The sequence below is a fragment of the Dromiciops gliroides genome, chromosome 2 (genome assembly GCF_019393635.1).
Source record: "Dromiciops gliroides isolate mDroGli1 chromosome 2, mDroGli1.pri, whole genome shotgun sequence".
NCBI lineage: Eukaryota > Metazoa > Chordata > Mammalia > Microbiotheria > Microbiotheriidae > Dromiciops > Dromiciops gliroides.
Genome location: NC_057862.1, coordinates 448,834,098 through 448,851,470, shown reverse-complemented (window position 1 = coordinate 448,851,470; position 17,373 = coordinate 448,834,098). Strand labels below are relative to the sequence as shown.

Below are 17,373 nucleotides of genomic sequence, written 5' to 3'. Positions count from 1 at the left end.
ACTTTCTGGACAAAGTTGATTCCATACATCTAAGCCTGCTGTTTTGACATGCTTAATAATTTACTGATGTAAACATATTCAGGACTTCTACATATGAATTGATTTGTACTTGGATTTATAGTACACTAACTATGTATGTCTCAGAAGGGCTGAGGGTCATTTAACATGTGACTCATAATTAACAATATTTTTTTTCACATTGCAGCTTTTAAATATTCAAAAGGCCATTAAAAAAATGAAGAAAAGTAAAATTATTTAAATTACATAGTGAAATGAGAAAGAAGAGTCTTTTTAAGCCAAGAGCACAGTAGTTTGAACAACCCAGGGATCAGAAAGAGGCCTGCTAAAAATGCACAGAAAAACTTGAGATGGACAGGAACAGCTGAAGAGGTGGGATACATTATAAATAATGCAGATATATACTGTAGCCTACTTCCTTAATGTTTCAACACAATCTTCCCCCCCCACCCCCGTTGCAAATTTTAATAGGTTGATCCATCATCTTTTATTGTCAGATGTTAAAACATTTCTGCCAATGAAAAGCCCTAGATCTGCTTAGACATAAAAATAAATAAAAATCAGAACCAGATTTTATGGATCCTTGTTGCCTATGGTAGCAAATTACTGTCATGACAATTAGAAATTATTATATTAAGGAAGTGTTCTAAGAGAATAACGGGAAATGTTTATTTTCAGCGTTCTTCATAGAAGAAGGTAGAAGGTATCTCATACTCTCCCTTTCCTGATTGATGTAAGTAAGACTTTCACTTTAATTATATTTTATAGAATACTCTAAAGATACCTTCAAAGGCTTTCAGAGGATTGTGGAGCACCTGTTATTTAATATATAGGAAAAGCAGTATGGTCTAACAGATGATTGTCCTGAGAATTAGAAAACCTGGATTAAAGGCCACTTTTTACTAAGAGTATGTTGTTTAGTCGTATCCAACTCCATGTGACCCTATTTGGGGTTTTCTTGGCCAAAATACCGGAGCGTATTGCCATTTCCTTTTCCAGCTCATTTTACGGATGAGGAAATTGAGGCAGAGTGGTGACTTGCCCAGGATCACACAGCTAGTAGGGTGCCTAGTAAGTAGATTTTGAATTCCTGACTCAAGGGCCTGTACTCTAACCTCTTCGCCACCTAGCTGCTCATAACTACGGACAAATCGATTTCTCTTGGCCTCAGTACCCTCATCTTTAAAATGGGAGGGAGATAATTATCCGGAGCCCAGCCTACCTATCACATTAGTGAATCTAATGATAAAGACTGTAGAAACTATTTGAAACGTTATATACAAGCATTAGGGTCTCTGAGGTTCGTTCACATGTTTGAGAGTTAAAATTCATATTCCCTTGACTACTGCCATAGTTCCGCTACAGGGCCCCGGTATCATCCTTCCAGGTGACCTCTGGGCAGAAGTCACTAGCTGGGGGACACTCCTGAAGGAGCTAGGGTGGTCTCCAGAATCAAGAGCGGTGCCGAGGCAGTGCCGTGGCTTCCCAAGCCAATGCGTGTGTTCCGTGGCGTGCGCGCCCGCGCCTTACGCCCTTGCCATTCCTGGGGCTCTCAGCGCCCCCCCCCCCCATCCTCCTGAAGATCACAGCCCCTCTGCCCCCTACCCCAAGCTACGCGCTCCGCCCCCAGCGCCACGCCCTCTCTCTTGGGCGCGCGGCCCTTCTCCCCTTCCCTTCTCTGCGCGCGAGCTCTTCTCTGTCCCAGTCGGACGTAGCACGCGCGCATTCTCCCCGGGCTGGAAAAAGCCCAGGTGGGTTTAAAGAAGGAAAAGGCTTTTGCAGTGATCGCTACGTCAGCTCCGGCCTCTCTCTGGCCCTCTTCGTGCTGCATCATCACAGTCGCCTCCTCCTCCTCCTGCTGCTGGTGCTGCTGCCGCCGCCGCTGCCACTACCTCCTAACTCTTTCTCCTTTGCTGCTTGCTCCCTCTCTCTGCCTCTCCCTCTCTCCCTGGGTCTCGCTGTAGGTCTGCGTGTGCGTGCGTGCGTGAGTGCGTGTGTGCGAGTGAGTGAGTGTGTGAGTGTGTGAGTGTGTGTGTGTGTGTGTGTGAGTGTGAGTGTGAGTGTGAGTGTGCCGGGCCGCTTCTTGGCTCCCTGGGCATCTATCCGCCGCCCGCCCTCTACCAATTCGCCCAGACCCCTCCGCTTTCCGTCTGTGTTCCTTTTCGATTTTTAAAAAAATATATACTATTCCATGTCATCTTTATTTTAATCTCCCTGGGTCACCAAAACTGGTGCAGCTGGAAGCAGCCGCCTCCACCCCCTCTCCCGCCCCCGCCCCCTCCCCCCAAATCCGAGGAATATGGCGAAAGTGGAGCAGGTTCTGAGCCTAGAGCCGCAGCACGAGCTCAAATTCAAAGGTAAGAGCGCGGGGACCCGGCCACTCGCCGGGGCGTTTGCAGTCACTGGCAAAGGCACCACTGGCAGCCATTTTCCGGGGGCCCGGGAGAGGCAGGAGCAAATAAAATGTCCTTCAGGTTTATTTGTCGGGTCTCTTTCTGTGTGCGTCTTTGCTGCTTTGAGATCTCTTCCTCCCCCCACGCCACCTTCGATCTAATCTTAAATTTTCTTCCCTGGCCCTAGAAAATGCGTTTAGAAGGGGCGTCCACCTGTTTATTGTATTCACCCGGTCTGAATCTTGTAGATTTCGCGACCGGGCCCCACTTTACTTGTTCCTTTTCAAACCCCTGCTCTTCCTCTTCCCACACCCCATGCTCCCCAAATAGAAGAGAAAACGAAAAGCCTAGAGAAGGAAGGCTCAGATTCAGGGCCAATGCTGCTCACTGGGCGTTTGCTTGTCAGCGCCGGGAGGACTGGGTGGGTGCCGGGAGCTGGGGTGGGGGTGGGGGTGGGGGTGGGGGAAGGGCTGAGCTTCTGGGCCTTGGGTTTGTGCGGGACCGGGCGGTGGGGATTTTCCAAACCCTCTTCCCCCATGCCCCATATTCATGACATTCTGATGTTGTGCAACTGAAAGAAATCCTCAAATTTCTATTGCTTTTCTCCTTCGGAGGAGTGTTTCTTTTGTAAATGACTTGACTTTACGGGATTGTTTCTCCTTCCTCTCCTCTCCCCCATCCCCCTTCCCCTCCTGCCCGCTCAGTTTTATACCTAGGGAAGCGGTCCAGGTTTCTGCATGCTTTCGGTATCCTTCCGTAGCTCTTCCTACTAAGGTGGTGTGTGTAAGCTTTCTTGGAGGCAATCTAGGTAAATCATATTTTCTTTTGGTGTTGGTGTCTCCTCTCTTTGCCCCTACGAAAACTGTCAGGGCTGCCGGCAGCTTCGGAGAGAGGTAACCAAATGCAACGTGTTCAACTGGTTCTGATTTGTATTTGCAAGGAAACCCAGGGCCTTTAGCCCAGTGTTCGTTAATACATCACATTTACCTGTTGTTTTGTTTATCTTTCCCCCTCTTGGCATGTTGGTAGAAAACATCCTAAACTATTGCTGTCATTTCGCCTCATAAAATACACACTGGCTCCTGAATGTGCAGGGACTTAACGTTTCCTATTTAAAATGAACTTATCCCACAGTTAAGCTGCCAAAAGAGAAGGAGTTTTAATGCTGTCCGTATAGGACATTGCAACTTATTAACTGCTGTCAAAGCATGTAGGCTAGCTGCTACTTTACAAAAACAGGATAATCTACGGTAATGATTTGATTTTTAAGCAAATGGTGGTGGAATAGTGATTTCCATTAGAATTGTTCCTAAGGGCCATCATCCAGGTGTGTGAAATAATAAGGGCAGACACGAATAGTTGTATGTTATTTTTATCAATTTAGCATTTGTCAACACAGGTTTGGCTAGTTTCCAGTTAAAGCTATGCTGCTCTTCTCCCTCCAAATCATTCCTTGGCTGTTATTACTGCTTCTTTAACACATCCCAACTTCATTTACCTAAGTTCCCCATAGTAGAGAAAGGAGACGCCTATAAGTAGTGGAAAGCCTGAGGAATTCTGTTCTAGGCCACTAGAAAATTGTTGCCAGGCCATAATCATGTCCCTGGAGAAGTGCTAGTGTCATTTTAGAAGTCTATCTGCTTGCTTTTCTTTTTAAACCTCTTCTATGCTTTCCAATCAGCATGTTGATAGATTATTGTTTTAGTGTCTTTGTAAGAAGGGGGCCAGTGTGTAAAGTGTTGGATGCAAATGAGCAGTAGCTCTGAGTGAATTTCTGCAAACTAAGATTGAATTGGGTGTCGTAAATGCCACTGAATCTTTTTTTTCCCTAATAACTTATGAAGGTGGCACTCTGCTAAAAGAAGAGGTATTTTTAAGAGTCAGTATGGTACAATGCAAAGAACACTGAACCTGGGGTCAGAGGACCTTGAGTTCAAATCCTGAACTTTGGGCATCCCAATGTGAATATTTCTCAATTTCTCAATTTCTTCATCTGTAAAATGCAGAAGTTGGATTAGATGACCCACCTCTAAGGTCCTTTCGAGGTCTAAATTACCCTATGAAAATATCCCCAATGTGCTCGGTGTTCCATCTTCCTTGTCAGATGATTCATCTTTATGTGGGAAACCCTTAGTGAAGGTAAGAAATGGGCTTTCTAGAAAAGAGGAGGAAGAAAACCATTTTTTTTTTTTTAGTGCTTTTACTGTTGAAGAGTCAGAATCCCAGAAATCACATCCCTCAAAGCAACTGCACCTTCAGTGTATGTGTCAAGTGAAAAGTAGTAGTATATGATGAACAAATGTCTATGGAGCTTAGATAGGAACACAGAAGGCATTTAAAAATATCTTTGTAGTGCTTAAATTATAAACTGAACTTAAGCACAAAATTATCTAGAGACTCATCAGCAATCCTTGTTCTGCAGAGATCAAATTCATTACATTGCAGAAACAAGCCAACATTGCCAGCTTTTTCATCATATCCACCTTAAAGGAAAGGATAAATGTGGAAGACGTTTTTGGGGGGTAAGAAGGGAACAACAGAAATACTGTTTTGAACAGTTGTTGTGAATTAGACTCTTTATTATTATGGAATAAGCAAACAAAAAATGGCTTAGATTTGTCTATGCTAAGACTTCTTTTTATTGGATTTTTGCGTAGGTGTGCTGCAATATACATATATATGTATATATACACATATACATACTACTACAGAAGAAAGAAATTAGTGCATGTTTCAGTTATCTTGCTCAGCCTTATATTTCAAGCCTCAAACATGACTGCAGTCTTGTGTTGTTAAATATTAAAACAAAGAAAATTGATTAGACTGGTGGCTTCCTGGAGGAAGAAGGATATAAAGAGAATATACTGAGTTAGTTTTTATAAAGTATTTATTAGATGTCAGCAATAACAGAGAAGCTTTTCGGGCCAGAATCAGGAGACCTATTCCTAGGGATTGGGGACTTTGGAATTCTCAAGCTAGGGAGCCTTGGGTGTCTTTTGTGTTGCTCTCACCATATTGGCAGTTTTCATGTGACCTGCGCTTTCCCAAGGCCTGCTCCATGTCTTTCTTCATATCCATTTGCTCCCAAATAAATCTCTTTCTTCAAAATAAAAAAAGTTCTTTTTAGGAAGTTTTTTGATGAATCCCCTTGCTCCAAATGTGAGCCACAGCTAGTTTAACCTTTTTTCCCCTTAAGGAAGCAGATTCCACCCATTCATTATACAATGCCATATATTTATAGAGCTCTTCAAGAATTGTAAAGGGATTCCTTCCCACTCTATCATGGTGGTTCTCAAACTTTTTATTCTCAGGACCTCTTTACACTTTTAATTGTTGAGGCCCCCAAATAACTTTTGTTGATTGGGGTTATATCTATTGTTATTTGCCATATTACTAGTTAAAACTGATCATTTAAACAGATATTTATTAATTACTTTTAAAATTACATTAAGTCCATTAGCTCTAAACATAAATAACATTTTAGGGAAAAAATTGTTGAGAAGAATGGCATATATTTTTACATATTTTTATCGTTTTACACATTTTTGCAAATCTTTTAATGTCTCAATAAAAGACATCTTAGTAGAAAACATATTCTCATAGCTGCTTCTACATTCAATCTGTTGTAATATGTTATTTTGCTTGAAGTATATGAAAAAATTCAGCCTTATAAAGATACTTAGTTGGAAAAGGGAGGAGTATCTTCAGAGGTAAATAATGTCTTAATATTACTAAGCAAGGTCCTTGAAAGGGGCTCAGGCACCCACCCACCTCCTCTGGCCCCCAGTATCTTATCAGTCCTGAGAGGTATGTTTTATTCACTGGGATGAAGTAGGCCAATTAACTCCAAGTTAATGAGGCCAGCAAGGGTCATAAATTCCATAGCTGTGTATATTGACTACCTTTGTTCTGATTCCTAGGCCTCAGACCTTTTAGAGATCTCACCAGTGTATGTCATTGGTCCTAAGGGAGTATGAGAAAAATAATAAATCATATTTGAATGAATAAATGTAAAAGCATTCATTAAGTGCTTATTATGTGCCACCTCCCATTTACCCTGTGTATACCTTGTATATATTTATATATATATATATATATATATACCTGTGGACATATCTTTTACATACATAGTTTGCTTGTTGCTTCGGGTGGTTTGATTTTATTATTTTACAAAGGATTTTCTTCACCCTCTAAATTGGGTAGATAGATTATTATCTATACCTTTGTGAAAAACAACCAGAGCCTGATTCTTGAGCTGGGTGGGTTAAGAAGACTAAATCACTTAGAATGTGAGATTTTGGGGGAAGGAAGGTGGATTTCTCTCCTCCCTCCTTTCCAGCTTCCTGCATAAATTGCATAATAAGAAACTTTTGAGGGGGTAAAAATACAAAAACCTATGAATGAATTAAATTAATTATGGTACTTCTTCATTCTCGGCCCTTTAATAAATGACATTAATTCTTTGTTTGGGCTACATCTAGGAGCATGTTTCTCCTTTGTAGTATAGTTGAAAAAGTGTTGGATCCAGGGTTGCAAGACCTTGGTTTAAATCCCACCTCATCTTAAAATGAGGTTAAAAACGAAATGACCCTTTGAGCTTTCTCCCAGCTTTAAAGCTATGCTCTTTTGCTGACTCAGTATGTAGAAATATAGGATACTCATAATGTGACCTACATGTATACCCTAACATTTTGGCTGTATACAGCCAGTGTGGCACAGTGGACTTGGAATCAGCAAGATCTGAGTTCAAATTCCACCTCAGACGTTTAGTAGCTGTGTGACCCTGGGCCAGTCACTTAGCCACTGTCTGCTTCAATTTCCTCATCTGCAGAATGAATATAGTACCTATAGTATGTAACTCTAGGGATGATTGTGAGCATCAACTGAATTAGATGTAAGTAAATCTCTGCAATCTATTAAGGTTTATTTAACTATCTGCTGTTGTTTTTTCATATAATATGAATCCACCCAAAGAGAAGCCCTTCACTTGCTTACCAAACACTGCACTTTATCAAACTTCTGCATGTATATTCAAAGGCCAAATCTGTCTCTTAATTTTTGTCCTATTTGTATCATTTTATGAGCTGGAAGATTGGACTGGGAAAAGATCTATGTTTTCTCAGTTTGGGGAGTTCCCTCCACTAAGAGATCTGTCCCTAGATAAATTCCAGGGAATTACCTATGGCACCTAGAGGTCAAGTAATTTGCCCCAGTCACATTGCTAGTGTCTGAGGTGGGATTTGGTCCCAGGTCTTTCTGACCCAGCACTGTATTCACTAAGCAGTACTGCCTAGGAAGTTAAAATGCTTCTTAGAAGTTTTTTCACCCAAGAATTTTCTTTTATTTACAGTAACCTCTCAGAAAAAGTAACTAGACTCTCATGGTATGTGTGTATGTTTACACACATACATACATACACACATACACATATCTGCCAAATGCTGATTTAGTAGTGGTGATAACTTCTTTGAAATATGAATGGTATGGGATATTACTTGGAAGTTTTCATCTGTGTGCATTTATTAAAATAGTATGAATTGACACTTCTCCAAAAGATAAGTTCTTAAACATTTATTAACACCACTTGTTCTTAAACATTATATAGCGTTTTCTTTTGGATATTTCAGCAAAATACAGATAACTCAACTTGCCATGTGTACCCCCACAAAATGAGGGCATTGGGTTGAAGAAGAACAGGGGTCAGTAGATGGGAAAAAATGACTGGTTATCGTTTATCATTATTGAGCAACTTAGACTTTTGGAACATGATATTTTAATGTCAATGTCCACATAAGAGTTCTACACCAGTACCACATCTCCATGTTTGGGTTTGAAAAAGTTGCTATTAGAATAAAGGCTGTGATCAGGACTGATGAGGACAATGTTTAGCAAGAAGAAAAGGATAGATATTAAGTGGCAACATCCATCCAATGCATGGATAACTACAGTTTCTTGGAGAGAATGTAAATTATTTGAGGATGATGGGTTGTTTGAGTTTTGCCTTTTTGAGCTCTACTTCCTAGCACATAGTAGATACTTAGTAAATACTTTTTGCTTGAGCAGAGTTCTGCCTACTGAGTTTAGTACTCTAGTTTTATCCTTTTAGTGGTAGTTTATGTATCAGTAACAAAGTTGCCTGTGATATTCAGAGCTATTTTACCCGAGCCAATGTCCTCAATTTGTGCTGTTCAGTATTCGATCCTTATCTCTCTTAGGCTTTTTTCTCTATCAAGCCATGTATCCAAGGTTCCTCTGTCCTGTTGACAATGCATACCATGTGCTTTTTAAAGTATGTCATCTGACCAGATATAGCATAAGCTTCCACTGTGTAACAAGAGTTGTTGGAATGTAATTTTCACTGGAAAAAGAAAACTTGAATGATCATTTAAAGTAGATTGTATTAAAAAACACTACAGGGTAGGCAAAAAGTCACAGTGTTTTAATAACTTTTTGAAAACTTTTTCTTTATTTTTCTCCATTTATGAGATTTGACTTTTCACATGTATTGTAAATTCATTTTCTATATATACTGTTTATGATGCTATGGTATTGTAAATTAAAAACAAAAAAATGAAGTTATTAAATATTGAGACCCCTTTTGATTTTTGGCCCACCCTGTATAAATGTGTCAGTGTGACAAAATAGTATCTACATACTGTTTTTTCTAGGTACTAAGCATAAATTGTTGATGTCTGAGTAGTGTTTTGATATAATTGGGGTGATTTGCTGCTTCTCCCAATGGTGAAACATACCCTTCTCCCTGTTACTTTTTGGATGAATTGCATTTTTAGTATTTATATTAATACCTAAAAGTCATAGAAGTTCCTTCTTGGAATTGTTCTTTGTTCGTTGATATATTATTACCGACTCAATTATCTGTATCATTTCTCCTCTTTTCATGACTACTAGTCTTTTAAGCACCCAGAATAAAGTGTTCCTAGTAGTTTTCTGTAGTTCCCTGCTGGTATCAGATAGGTTGTTTATATCAGTGCATACTTTGCATTTTAGTGGGCACTGGACTCCCGATTAGCCTAAATTCCAACTCTAAGTAATTGACAGCTGTTTAGGGGGGCAGAAAAAAAGGGGGAGAGAAAGTTGAACTCGTAAGCATAAGCAAACAAAAACTCTACTCTGAGAAAGTCCTGTGAGGGACTGCCTCTTTTTCTATAGTTACTCTCTGTACCTGAAGAAAATAGATGTTATCATCAGGACCTTTTACCTAGATTAGAATTGCTTCCAGTGGTATGAGATTCTGGGTGTGTCCTGTGTACTCTTTGCAGATCTAAAAGATGTGGAGAGAAAAGAAGGAATTAGAATCTCAGGGAATCTATTTCCTTAGCAGTAGAGTAGAGGATGTTGTTTTTTTTTAATTTTGTTTTTGTTTCATATTGTATGAGGAAGATATGGGAAACAAGTTTCTGCCCAAAGGGGAAGAAAATTAAAGTGAAAGATGTTTTACAAATTTGACCAGGTATCAAAGCATTTAGGGAACTGGGGTTCAGAGAGACATAGTTTTAGAAGTTTGAGTGAATACAGAATGTTTATATGAGGAAGAGATCTTGGAGATTATATAGAATATCTCTTTATGGAGGGCACGGATACCCAGAAAGTTAAAGTCAAACAGATCACTTTTCATGTACTAACTGACAAACTTATCACCATTGTTGCCTTACATTCCATTATTGTGATAAGTTTTTTTTAAGTACATGGGTTTTAATGATATGAATATTTGGTGTTTTAGTACTGTATAATCCCTAAAGTTATTAATACCTGAATAATTTGAGGTTGTGCAGAGACTCATTTTCAATTTTTGTTGATTATTTTTCTTTTTATATTACCTTAATTTCAAAATAATTCATTCTCCCTCTCCTTCCCAATGAGCTATTCCTTTTGATTAAGGGGAGGGGGGCTGGATTTTAGTTCAACAAACTAACATCAACGAAGTCTTACAGCATATACCGTGTTTCATTTCTTCAGCCCCCACCTCTGCAGAGAAAGGAGAGGTGTGTTTTCTCATTTCTTCTCTGGAGCCAAAAATTGGTCATCACAACTCAACGTTCTATTACCTTCAGGCCCGACATTCTTATTTTAAGCCAATTCCCAATCAGTGGGCATCTTCTTTGTTTCTAGTTCTTTGATGCCACAAAAAATGCTAGGTCGATTTTGGTATAGATTGGACCAGTTGTTTCTATCTTTGGCGTAGGTAACAGTGGGTCAAAGGCTTTGGACAGCCTAGTCACTTTTTAAACTAAGTCCAAATTGCATTTAAGACCAATCCACAGCTCTGCCAGCAGGGGTGTTGGTATGTATGCCTGTATTTCTAAAGCTTCTCCAATATTGATTCTTTTCATCTTTGCAATTTGTTGCTTTTGATGAAACTCCAAAGTTCTTTTGCATTGCACATCTCTTATCCTTAATGATTTGTAGCACTCTGATAATAGTTTAAAATTTGATAATAGTCCATTAACAATTTTTATTCTTTTTTTAAAAGTTGTTTATATCCTTTGAATATTTTGCCACTGGGCACATGAGTTTTAGATTTTATGTATTTTTATTAGTTCACTCTCTGTCTTGGATTTTGGATCCCTAGCAAATATTTTTGTTGCAATTACCCCCTCTGTTACTTCCTCTACCCCTTTTAGTAGCTTCCCTTATCTTAATTCCATGTGCTGCAAAAGATTTTTTATGCCATATAAATCAAAATGATCAATTTTATCTTTTGTGATTTCTTCTGTCTCTTGTTCAGTTAAACTTGCTCTCCCCACACACCACCTCTCAATAGCTGTGAAAGGTACCTGATCTGATTCTCCTCCTCTTTTTTTTTTTTAGTGTGACATTTAATAGGTTGCTTATCCATTCTGAAGTTATTGTAGTATTCTCTATTCTCTTTAGAAAGAAGGGAAATATAGCAAGTTTTCAAGTTAAGGAGGAATACTGAGGTTCTAATGTGCATTTATCAAATTAGAAATTTTTGGAATAAATATGGTTTTTAAAATATTTTTATTCTTGCAAGTTGCACTTTACAACATGTACAACCACTTGAATGCTACTTTAGGACCTGAGTAATACCAGCATCAGACCAGTCATATATCCATTTTTTTTTTAAAGAGAGAGGGAGTTGAAGTGTTATTATTCCTATTGGGGTTTTTTGGTTTGTTTTGGGTTCTTTTTGGGGGGGGGGGTGGAGGGGCAGGGCAAGGGGGGTTAAGTGATTTGTCCAGGGTCACATAATAAGTGTCAAGTGTCTGAGATTGTATTTGTGCTTTATCCACTGTGCTACCTAGCTGCCCTCCCCTCCATTGTTTTTATTTTTATTTTTACTTTTTTTATTTTAGTGAGGCATTTGTGGTTAAGTGACTTGCCCAGGGTCACACAGCTAGTAAGTATCAAGTATCTGAGGCCAGGTTTGAACTCAGGTCCTCCTGAATCCAGGGCCGGTGCTCTATCTACTGTGCCACCTAGCTGCCCCCCCCCCCCCGCATTGTTTTCAATAGCTTGCTTGCCTTTCCATGATGTTTTTATACCTAGTATTGCATGTTATACTCCTAATGGCTGGGTAAGAGCAGGTAACATAAGCATTGTTATCCCCATTTTACAGATTAGGTTCTTAAAGTGAACTGATTTACCCAAAGGGCAGCTGGTGGCGCAGTGGATAGAGCACCAGGCCTCAGGTCAAGAAGACTCATCTTTCTGAGTTCAAATCTGTCCTCAAATACTTCCTACCTGTGTGACCCTGGGCAAGTCACTTCACCTTGTTTGCCTCAATTTCCTCATCTGTAAAATGAGCTGGAGAAGGAAATGGCAAAACACTCCAGTATCTTTGCCAAGAAAACCCCCAGAGGGGTCAAGAAGAGTCAGACTTGACTGAAAATGACTAACAACAACAAAAAACTCACCCAAAGTCATATGGATAACAACTGTAGACTCTTGATTCAATACTAGATCTGGTTTCAAGTCTAGGACTCTGCTATATTATGTGGGCTGTCATACTCCAGAAATTTGAAGAAGGGGAATTTAGAGCAATCTGAGAGATGAAATTTGAGAGAGAAAAATATAAAAGTTTTATGTTTGGGTTCAAAAAATCAACTTTGCCAGGACAAGATGGGAGAGGTAGGGCTAAACACCAGTTCCTTTGAAAATATCAGTGCATTCAATGGGCTACAAGATAGATATGAGTGAGTAGTGTGGCCTGCTAGCCTGCTGGTGATTATTGTAATGCCTCAAGTCTCTCCCCACTCTAGTTCATTCTCTATTCAGTCACTAAAGTGATTTTCCTAAAATGCAAGTTTGATCATTTCAAACCCCCTCCCCTTCTTCACTCAGCAAACTCCCGTGGCTTCCTGTTGCCTCCATAGTGAATATAAAATGTTCTGTTTGGCATTCAAAGCCCTTCTTAACCTAGCCCCACTCCTACCTTTCCACTCTTCTTACACTTTACTCCCAGACAAGTACTCTTCAGTCTGGTGACACTGACCTCCTACCTGGTCCATGGAACAGTCCATTCTATCTCTCACCTCCAGGAATTCTCTCTGGCAGTCCCTCAAGCTTGGAACGCACTCTGTCCTCTGCCCTGGTTTCCTTTAAGTTCCAACTAAAATCCTACCCCCTTCAGGAAGCTTTCCCCAACCCTCTTAATTCCAGTGCCTTCCTTCTTAATTATTTCCTATTTATCCTCTATATAGCTTGCTTTGTGTATATTTGTTTACATGTTATCTCCTTCATTAGATTGTAAGCTCCTTGTTTTACCACCTTTTGTATTTGTAGTGCTTGGTACAGAATCCCCATACATAGTAGGAACTTAATGAATTGAATTTGTTGCTGTTTTTAGTCTTTTTCAGTCATGTCCAACTGTTCATGTCCCCTTTTGGGCTTTTCTGGCAAATATACTGGAGTGGTTTGCCATTTCCTTCTTCATCTCATTTTCACAGATGAGGAAACTGAGGCAAACAGGGTTACGTGGTCCCAAGGTAACACAGTTATTAAATATCTGAGGCTGGATTTGAACTTGGGTGTCCCTGACTCCAGTCCCAGTGCTTTTATCCACTGTACCACCAAGCTGCTTCAACTGAATAGTATGCATTAAGGAAAGGTACAGTATCGGGGCAGCTAGATGGCGCAGTGGATAGAGCACCGGCCCTGGAGTCAGGAGGACCTGAGTTCAAATCTGGCCTCAGACACTTAACACTTACTAGCTGTGTGACCCTGGGCAAGTCACTTAACCCCAATTGCCTCACTAAGAAAGAAAGAAAGGAAGGAAGGAAGGAAGGAAGGAAGGAAGGAAGGAAGGAAGGAAGGAAGGAAGGAAGGAAGGAAGGAAGGAAGGAAGGAAGGAAGGAAGGAAGGGAGGGAGGGAGGGAGGGAGGGAGGGAGGGAGGGAGGGAGGAAGGAAGGAAGGAAGGCAGGAAGGAAGGTAGGTACAGTATCCAGAATAGGGAAGGTGATAAATTCATTGTCCTCTGCACTGGTCTCAGGGTACTTCTAGAGTCCTGTGTGTAGTGCTGGGCAACAACCTTGGAAAAATGGAGTTTTTTTCATCAAATGGTGAGAAGACTAGAGGCCAATGCCATGAGATTATCAATTGAAAGAACTGGGAATTTTTTAGCCCCGAGAAGGATCATAGATTTAGAGCTAGCTATCTAATCCAAACCCCTCATCTTCTAAATGAGGAAAGGGTCCAGAAAGATTACGTGACTGCTTCCAAAGCACCAGTCAGCCATCTGAGGCTTAGCAGGGACACAGTAGCGGTGTTTGAGAGGCTGTCTTGTGAAACTGGGAGTAAGTTTATTTTGCTTGTTTCTAAAGGTCACAGTTAGGAATTCTGCATCTAGGGTGGAGAAGCAAATTTCAGCTTGATGAACGAAAGAAATTTCTAATAATCAGAGTGGTCTTCAGTCAAGTACTAAATATCCATGATATGCAAGGCACTGAGAATACAAAGGGAATGATGAAGTTATCTTTGGAGAAGTTTAACAAATAGACTGTAAGCTTTTTGAAGGCAAGAATTATTTGATTTTGGTCTTTATATGCCTGTTTATTAGCTCAGTGCCTTTTTCACAGGCACTTAATAAATGTATTGTTGAATTGGAATTAAAAGTGAAATGAACAACCATGGGAAATAGTAGGATCTGTCATTGGAAATCTTTAAGTGAAAGCTGTCTACAATGTTTTGGAGATTTGGGTTCTCATAATAATTTGTGAGTATCGAATGAGATAACATAGAAAGTGCTTTAAATCCCATAAAACATTATTTTGCAAGTGCTATTGTTGTTATGATTAGTTTAACCAGTTGCCCTCTGAGCTACTTCCAGCTCTTAAATTCTGTGTTTCTATGGCAAATAAAAAAGGACATATTCCTTACTACAAGGTAGATAACAAATTCACTAACCTCATCTAGAAGGAGAGCCCCCCAAAAAATGTTTTAGGTGAATTCATGGATGATTTTCCCATAACAGAAATGGTTTAATGCCTTGGAGTCAGAAACGCCTGCATTCAAGTCCTGCCTTGTGTTAATTTCTCAGCGTCCCAGGCAGCTAAGACATAAGTTTCAGAGCTCTCTTGATGTACATCAATTTGCACATAGGGAGTTCTCTACAGCAATGAAATCACTGGTTGGTCAGGATGGAATGGATTCCCATACTATAGCTGGCCTCTTGGTCATTCTATGAAGACAACACTCCATTTCTTGGTTCCAGGCATTTTCTTTGACTGTTGCTTATGCCTGGAATGGTCTCCAACTTCTACTCTAGCAACTAACCTCCCTGGCTTCCTTTAAGTCCCATCGAAAAATTCCCCTCCCCCTTTTTCTTTTTAACTGGAAGCCTTTATCAACCCCTTTTAATTATATTGCCTTCCCTCTTTATCCTATATAAATCTTTCTTTGTATATATTGATATGTTGTCTCCTCTATTAGACTGTAAGCACCTTGAATACAGGGACTGTCTTTTGCCTCTTTTTGTATCCTTTGCATTTAGCACAGTGGATAGAAGAGTAGGAAGTAGAAGAAAAAGAAGAAAAGGTGAATGTGATGAGGATGGGTGAGAAAAGTGTCCCTCAGTGGCACACATTCTACCCATTGATAGTTAATCTGGTTGAGAGGGTGGTGAATTTTAGCAAGGCTGGCAGCCATCTAGGATGGGCAAAACAATTGACATAAAAATATACAGTTTTTCTATGTTGGAAAAGCTGACTCTCCACTTGTGCCTTCTTTGGACTTACAGTTAGAAAAACTGATTTCTAATCCCAGACCTGGCACAAAATTTGAGCCTCAGTTTCCCATTTTTAAATGAAATGATTGCATTAGAGGATTGCTAAAGTCACTTCCAAGTCTGACTCTCTATCTTGAAATGGCATGTATTATAGAGAAGGAACACAGGACTGATGCACAGAGAAGACAGTTTTCAAATGTGGGGAGTTGAAGGAACTGTAGAGCCTAGGATCTATAAATAAATGCCTTGTTTGGGCTATGCTTTCCTTTTATCGTCAGCCCATCCAATTTGTTTAGTGTCATTGACAAAGCACTTACCTGTTTTCATGGCTACAACCAGGAATATGCTGTTAAATGCTTAACAACTGACTGTTTTAAAAAATCATGCAGATACACTTTAAACTTAAATCTGCATCATTATCATAATCTCCATCAATTGCTTAAGTCTAGACAAGCAACAAAACAATAAATCAAGCCTCGCTTTGTAGCATTTGCCTATTTCCAAGGTTTAAATGTTTACACTGAAAATTTTAACAACTAGCTCTTCCAAGCCAGTACAACTTGGCTTCAGCACACTCCTGACCAGAACTATTAATTTCATCAGAGATAAACCCAAGCATATACCAAAAGACAAAAACACATTTCACTGCTGCTTATTCATGTTTTGCAAAGGCAAGTTAAATCAGAAATATAGCAAATCCTGAATATCATGCTATTTTTCTTCTGGATTCAAGGAAGCAGGATGCCATGTGGCTTTAGGAATTAAGTCTTCAATAGAAAATTTCAGCTCTACCAGATACTGTCTTTCAATAAACTGACTCATCCTTGATCTCTGATCCAATCTTGATCCCTTGACCAATCAAGGAATTAGATGCTCATTTTTTACCTGTAGGCCTCTGTCAATTATATATGGTCTGAGGGAGCAGCTAGGTGGCACAGTGGATGAAGCACCTGCATACAGGATACAGGATACAGGAGGACCTGAGTTCAAATTTGGCCTCAAACACTTGACACTTACTAGCTGTGTGACCTTGGGCACTCACTGCCCCACAAAAACAAATAAACAAATTATATATGGTCTGATTTTAATTTCAATTCTTGTGTTAGAGGTTTTGCTACCTACACATTCAAACTGGCCTTTGTAAGAAATTTTATCTCCTCTAATGACCAAGGTTAGGGACCATTTTTTCTAAAAGAATTAAATGATATGGTTTTTTTATGTTTTTTTCTCTTTTTTTTTACATATTCCATGATATGCACAAAAGTTTATCTGTTTAAACCTAGTTTCTAAAATCTTTTTAAATTCCTTTTTAAAAAGCTGCATAGAATTAAAACCAAATATGGTATAGCTATTTTTCCTTCAGGCTATGCCTATCTTAGTCCTCACTTCTGCATATAGAATGCATGCAGTATGAAACTGTTATGTAAAGCTTCTGGCTACTTTTCAATTTTTTAAAAAAGAAACCTTTACATATCAGTCTACTGGACAGTTGTCTTCCAGTTTTTCAAGTGTGTTTCAATAACTTTTGTCAAGTTTTAAGTAGGGGATCTGTGTTTTAAATGAAATTACTACTACTCTAGGGGCAGCTAGGTGGCATGGTGGATAGCTTCCTGGGCCTCAAGTCAGAAAGACTCATCTTCCTGAGTTCAATCCCGGCCTCAGACACTTTCTACTGTGTGACCCTTGGGCAAGTCACTTAACCCTGTTTGCCTCAGTTTCTTCATCTGTTAAATGAACTGGAGAAGGAAATGACAAAC

The 17,373-nt window shown here is 39.7% G+C and overlaps 1 protein-coding gene across 1 annotated transcript in view; it reads left to right on the top strand.

Moving 5' to 3' along the window:
* The first annotated feature begins 1,786 nt into the window (after window positions 1-1,786).
* Window positions 1,787-17,373, top strand: part of VAPB (VAMP associated protein B and C) — a 62,803-nt gene continuing 47,216 nt past the window's right edge. Inside the window, exon 1 of the mRNA XM_043989657.1 lies at window positions 1,787-2,375. Within this exon, the coding sequence (XP_043845592.1) occupies window positions 2,318-2,375 (58 nt within the window). The 5' untranslated portion in view covers window positions 1,787-2,317. The remainder of the gene's footprint in view (window positions 2,376-17,373) is intronic.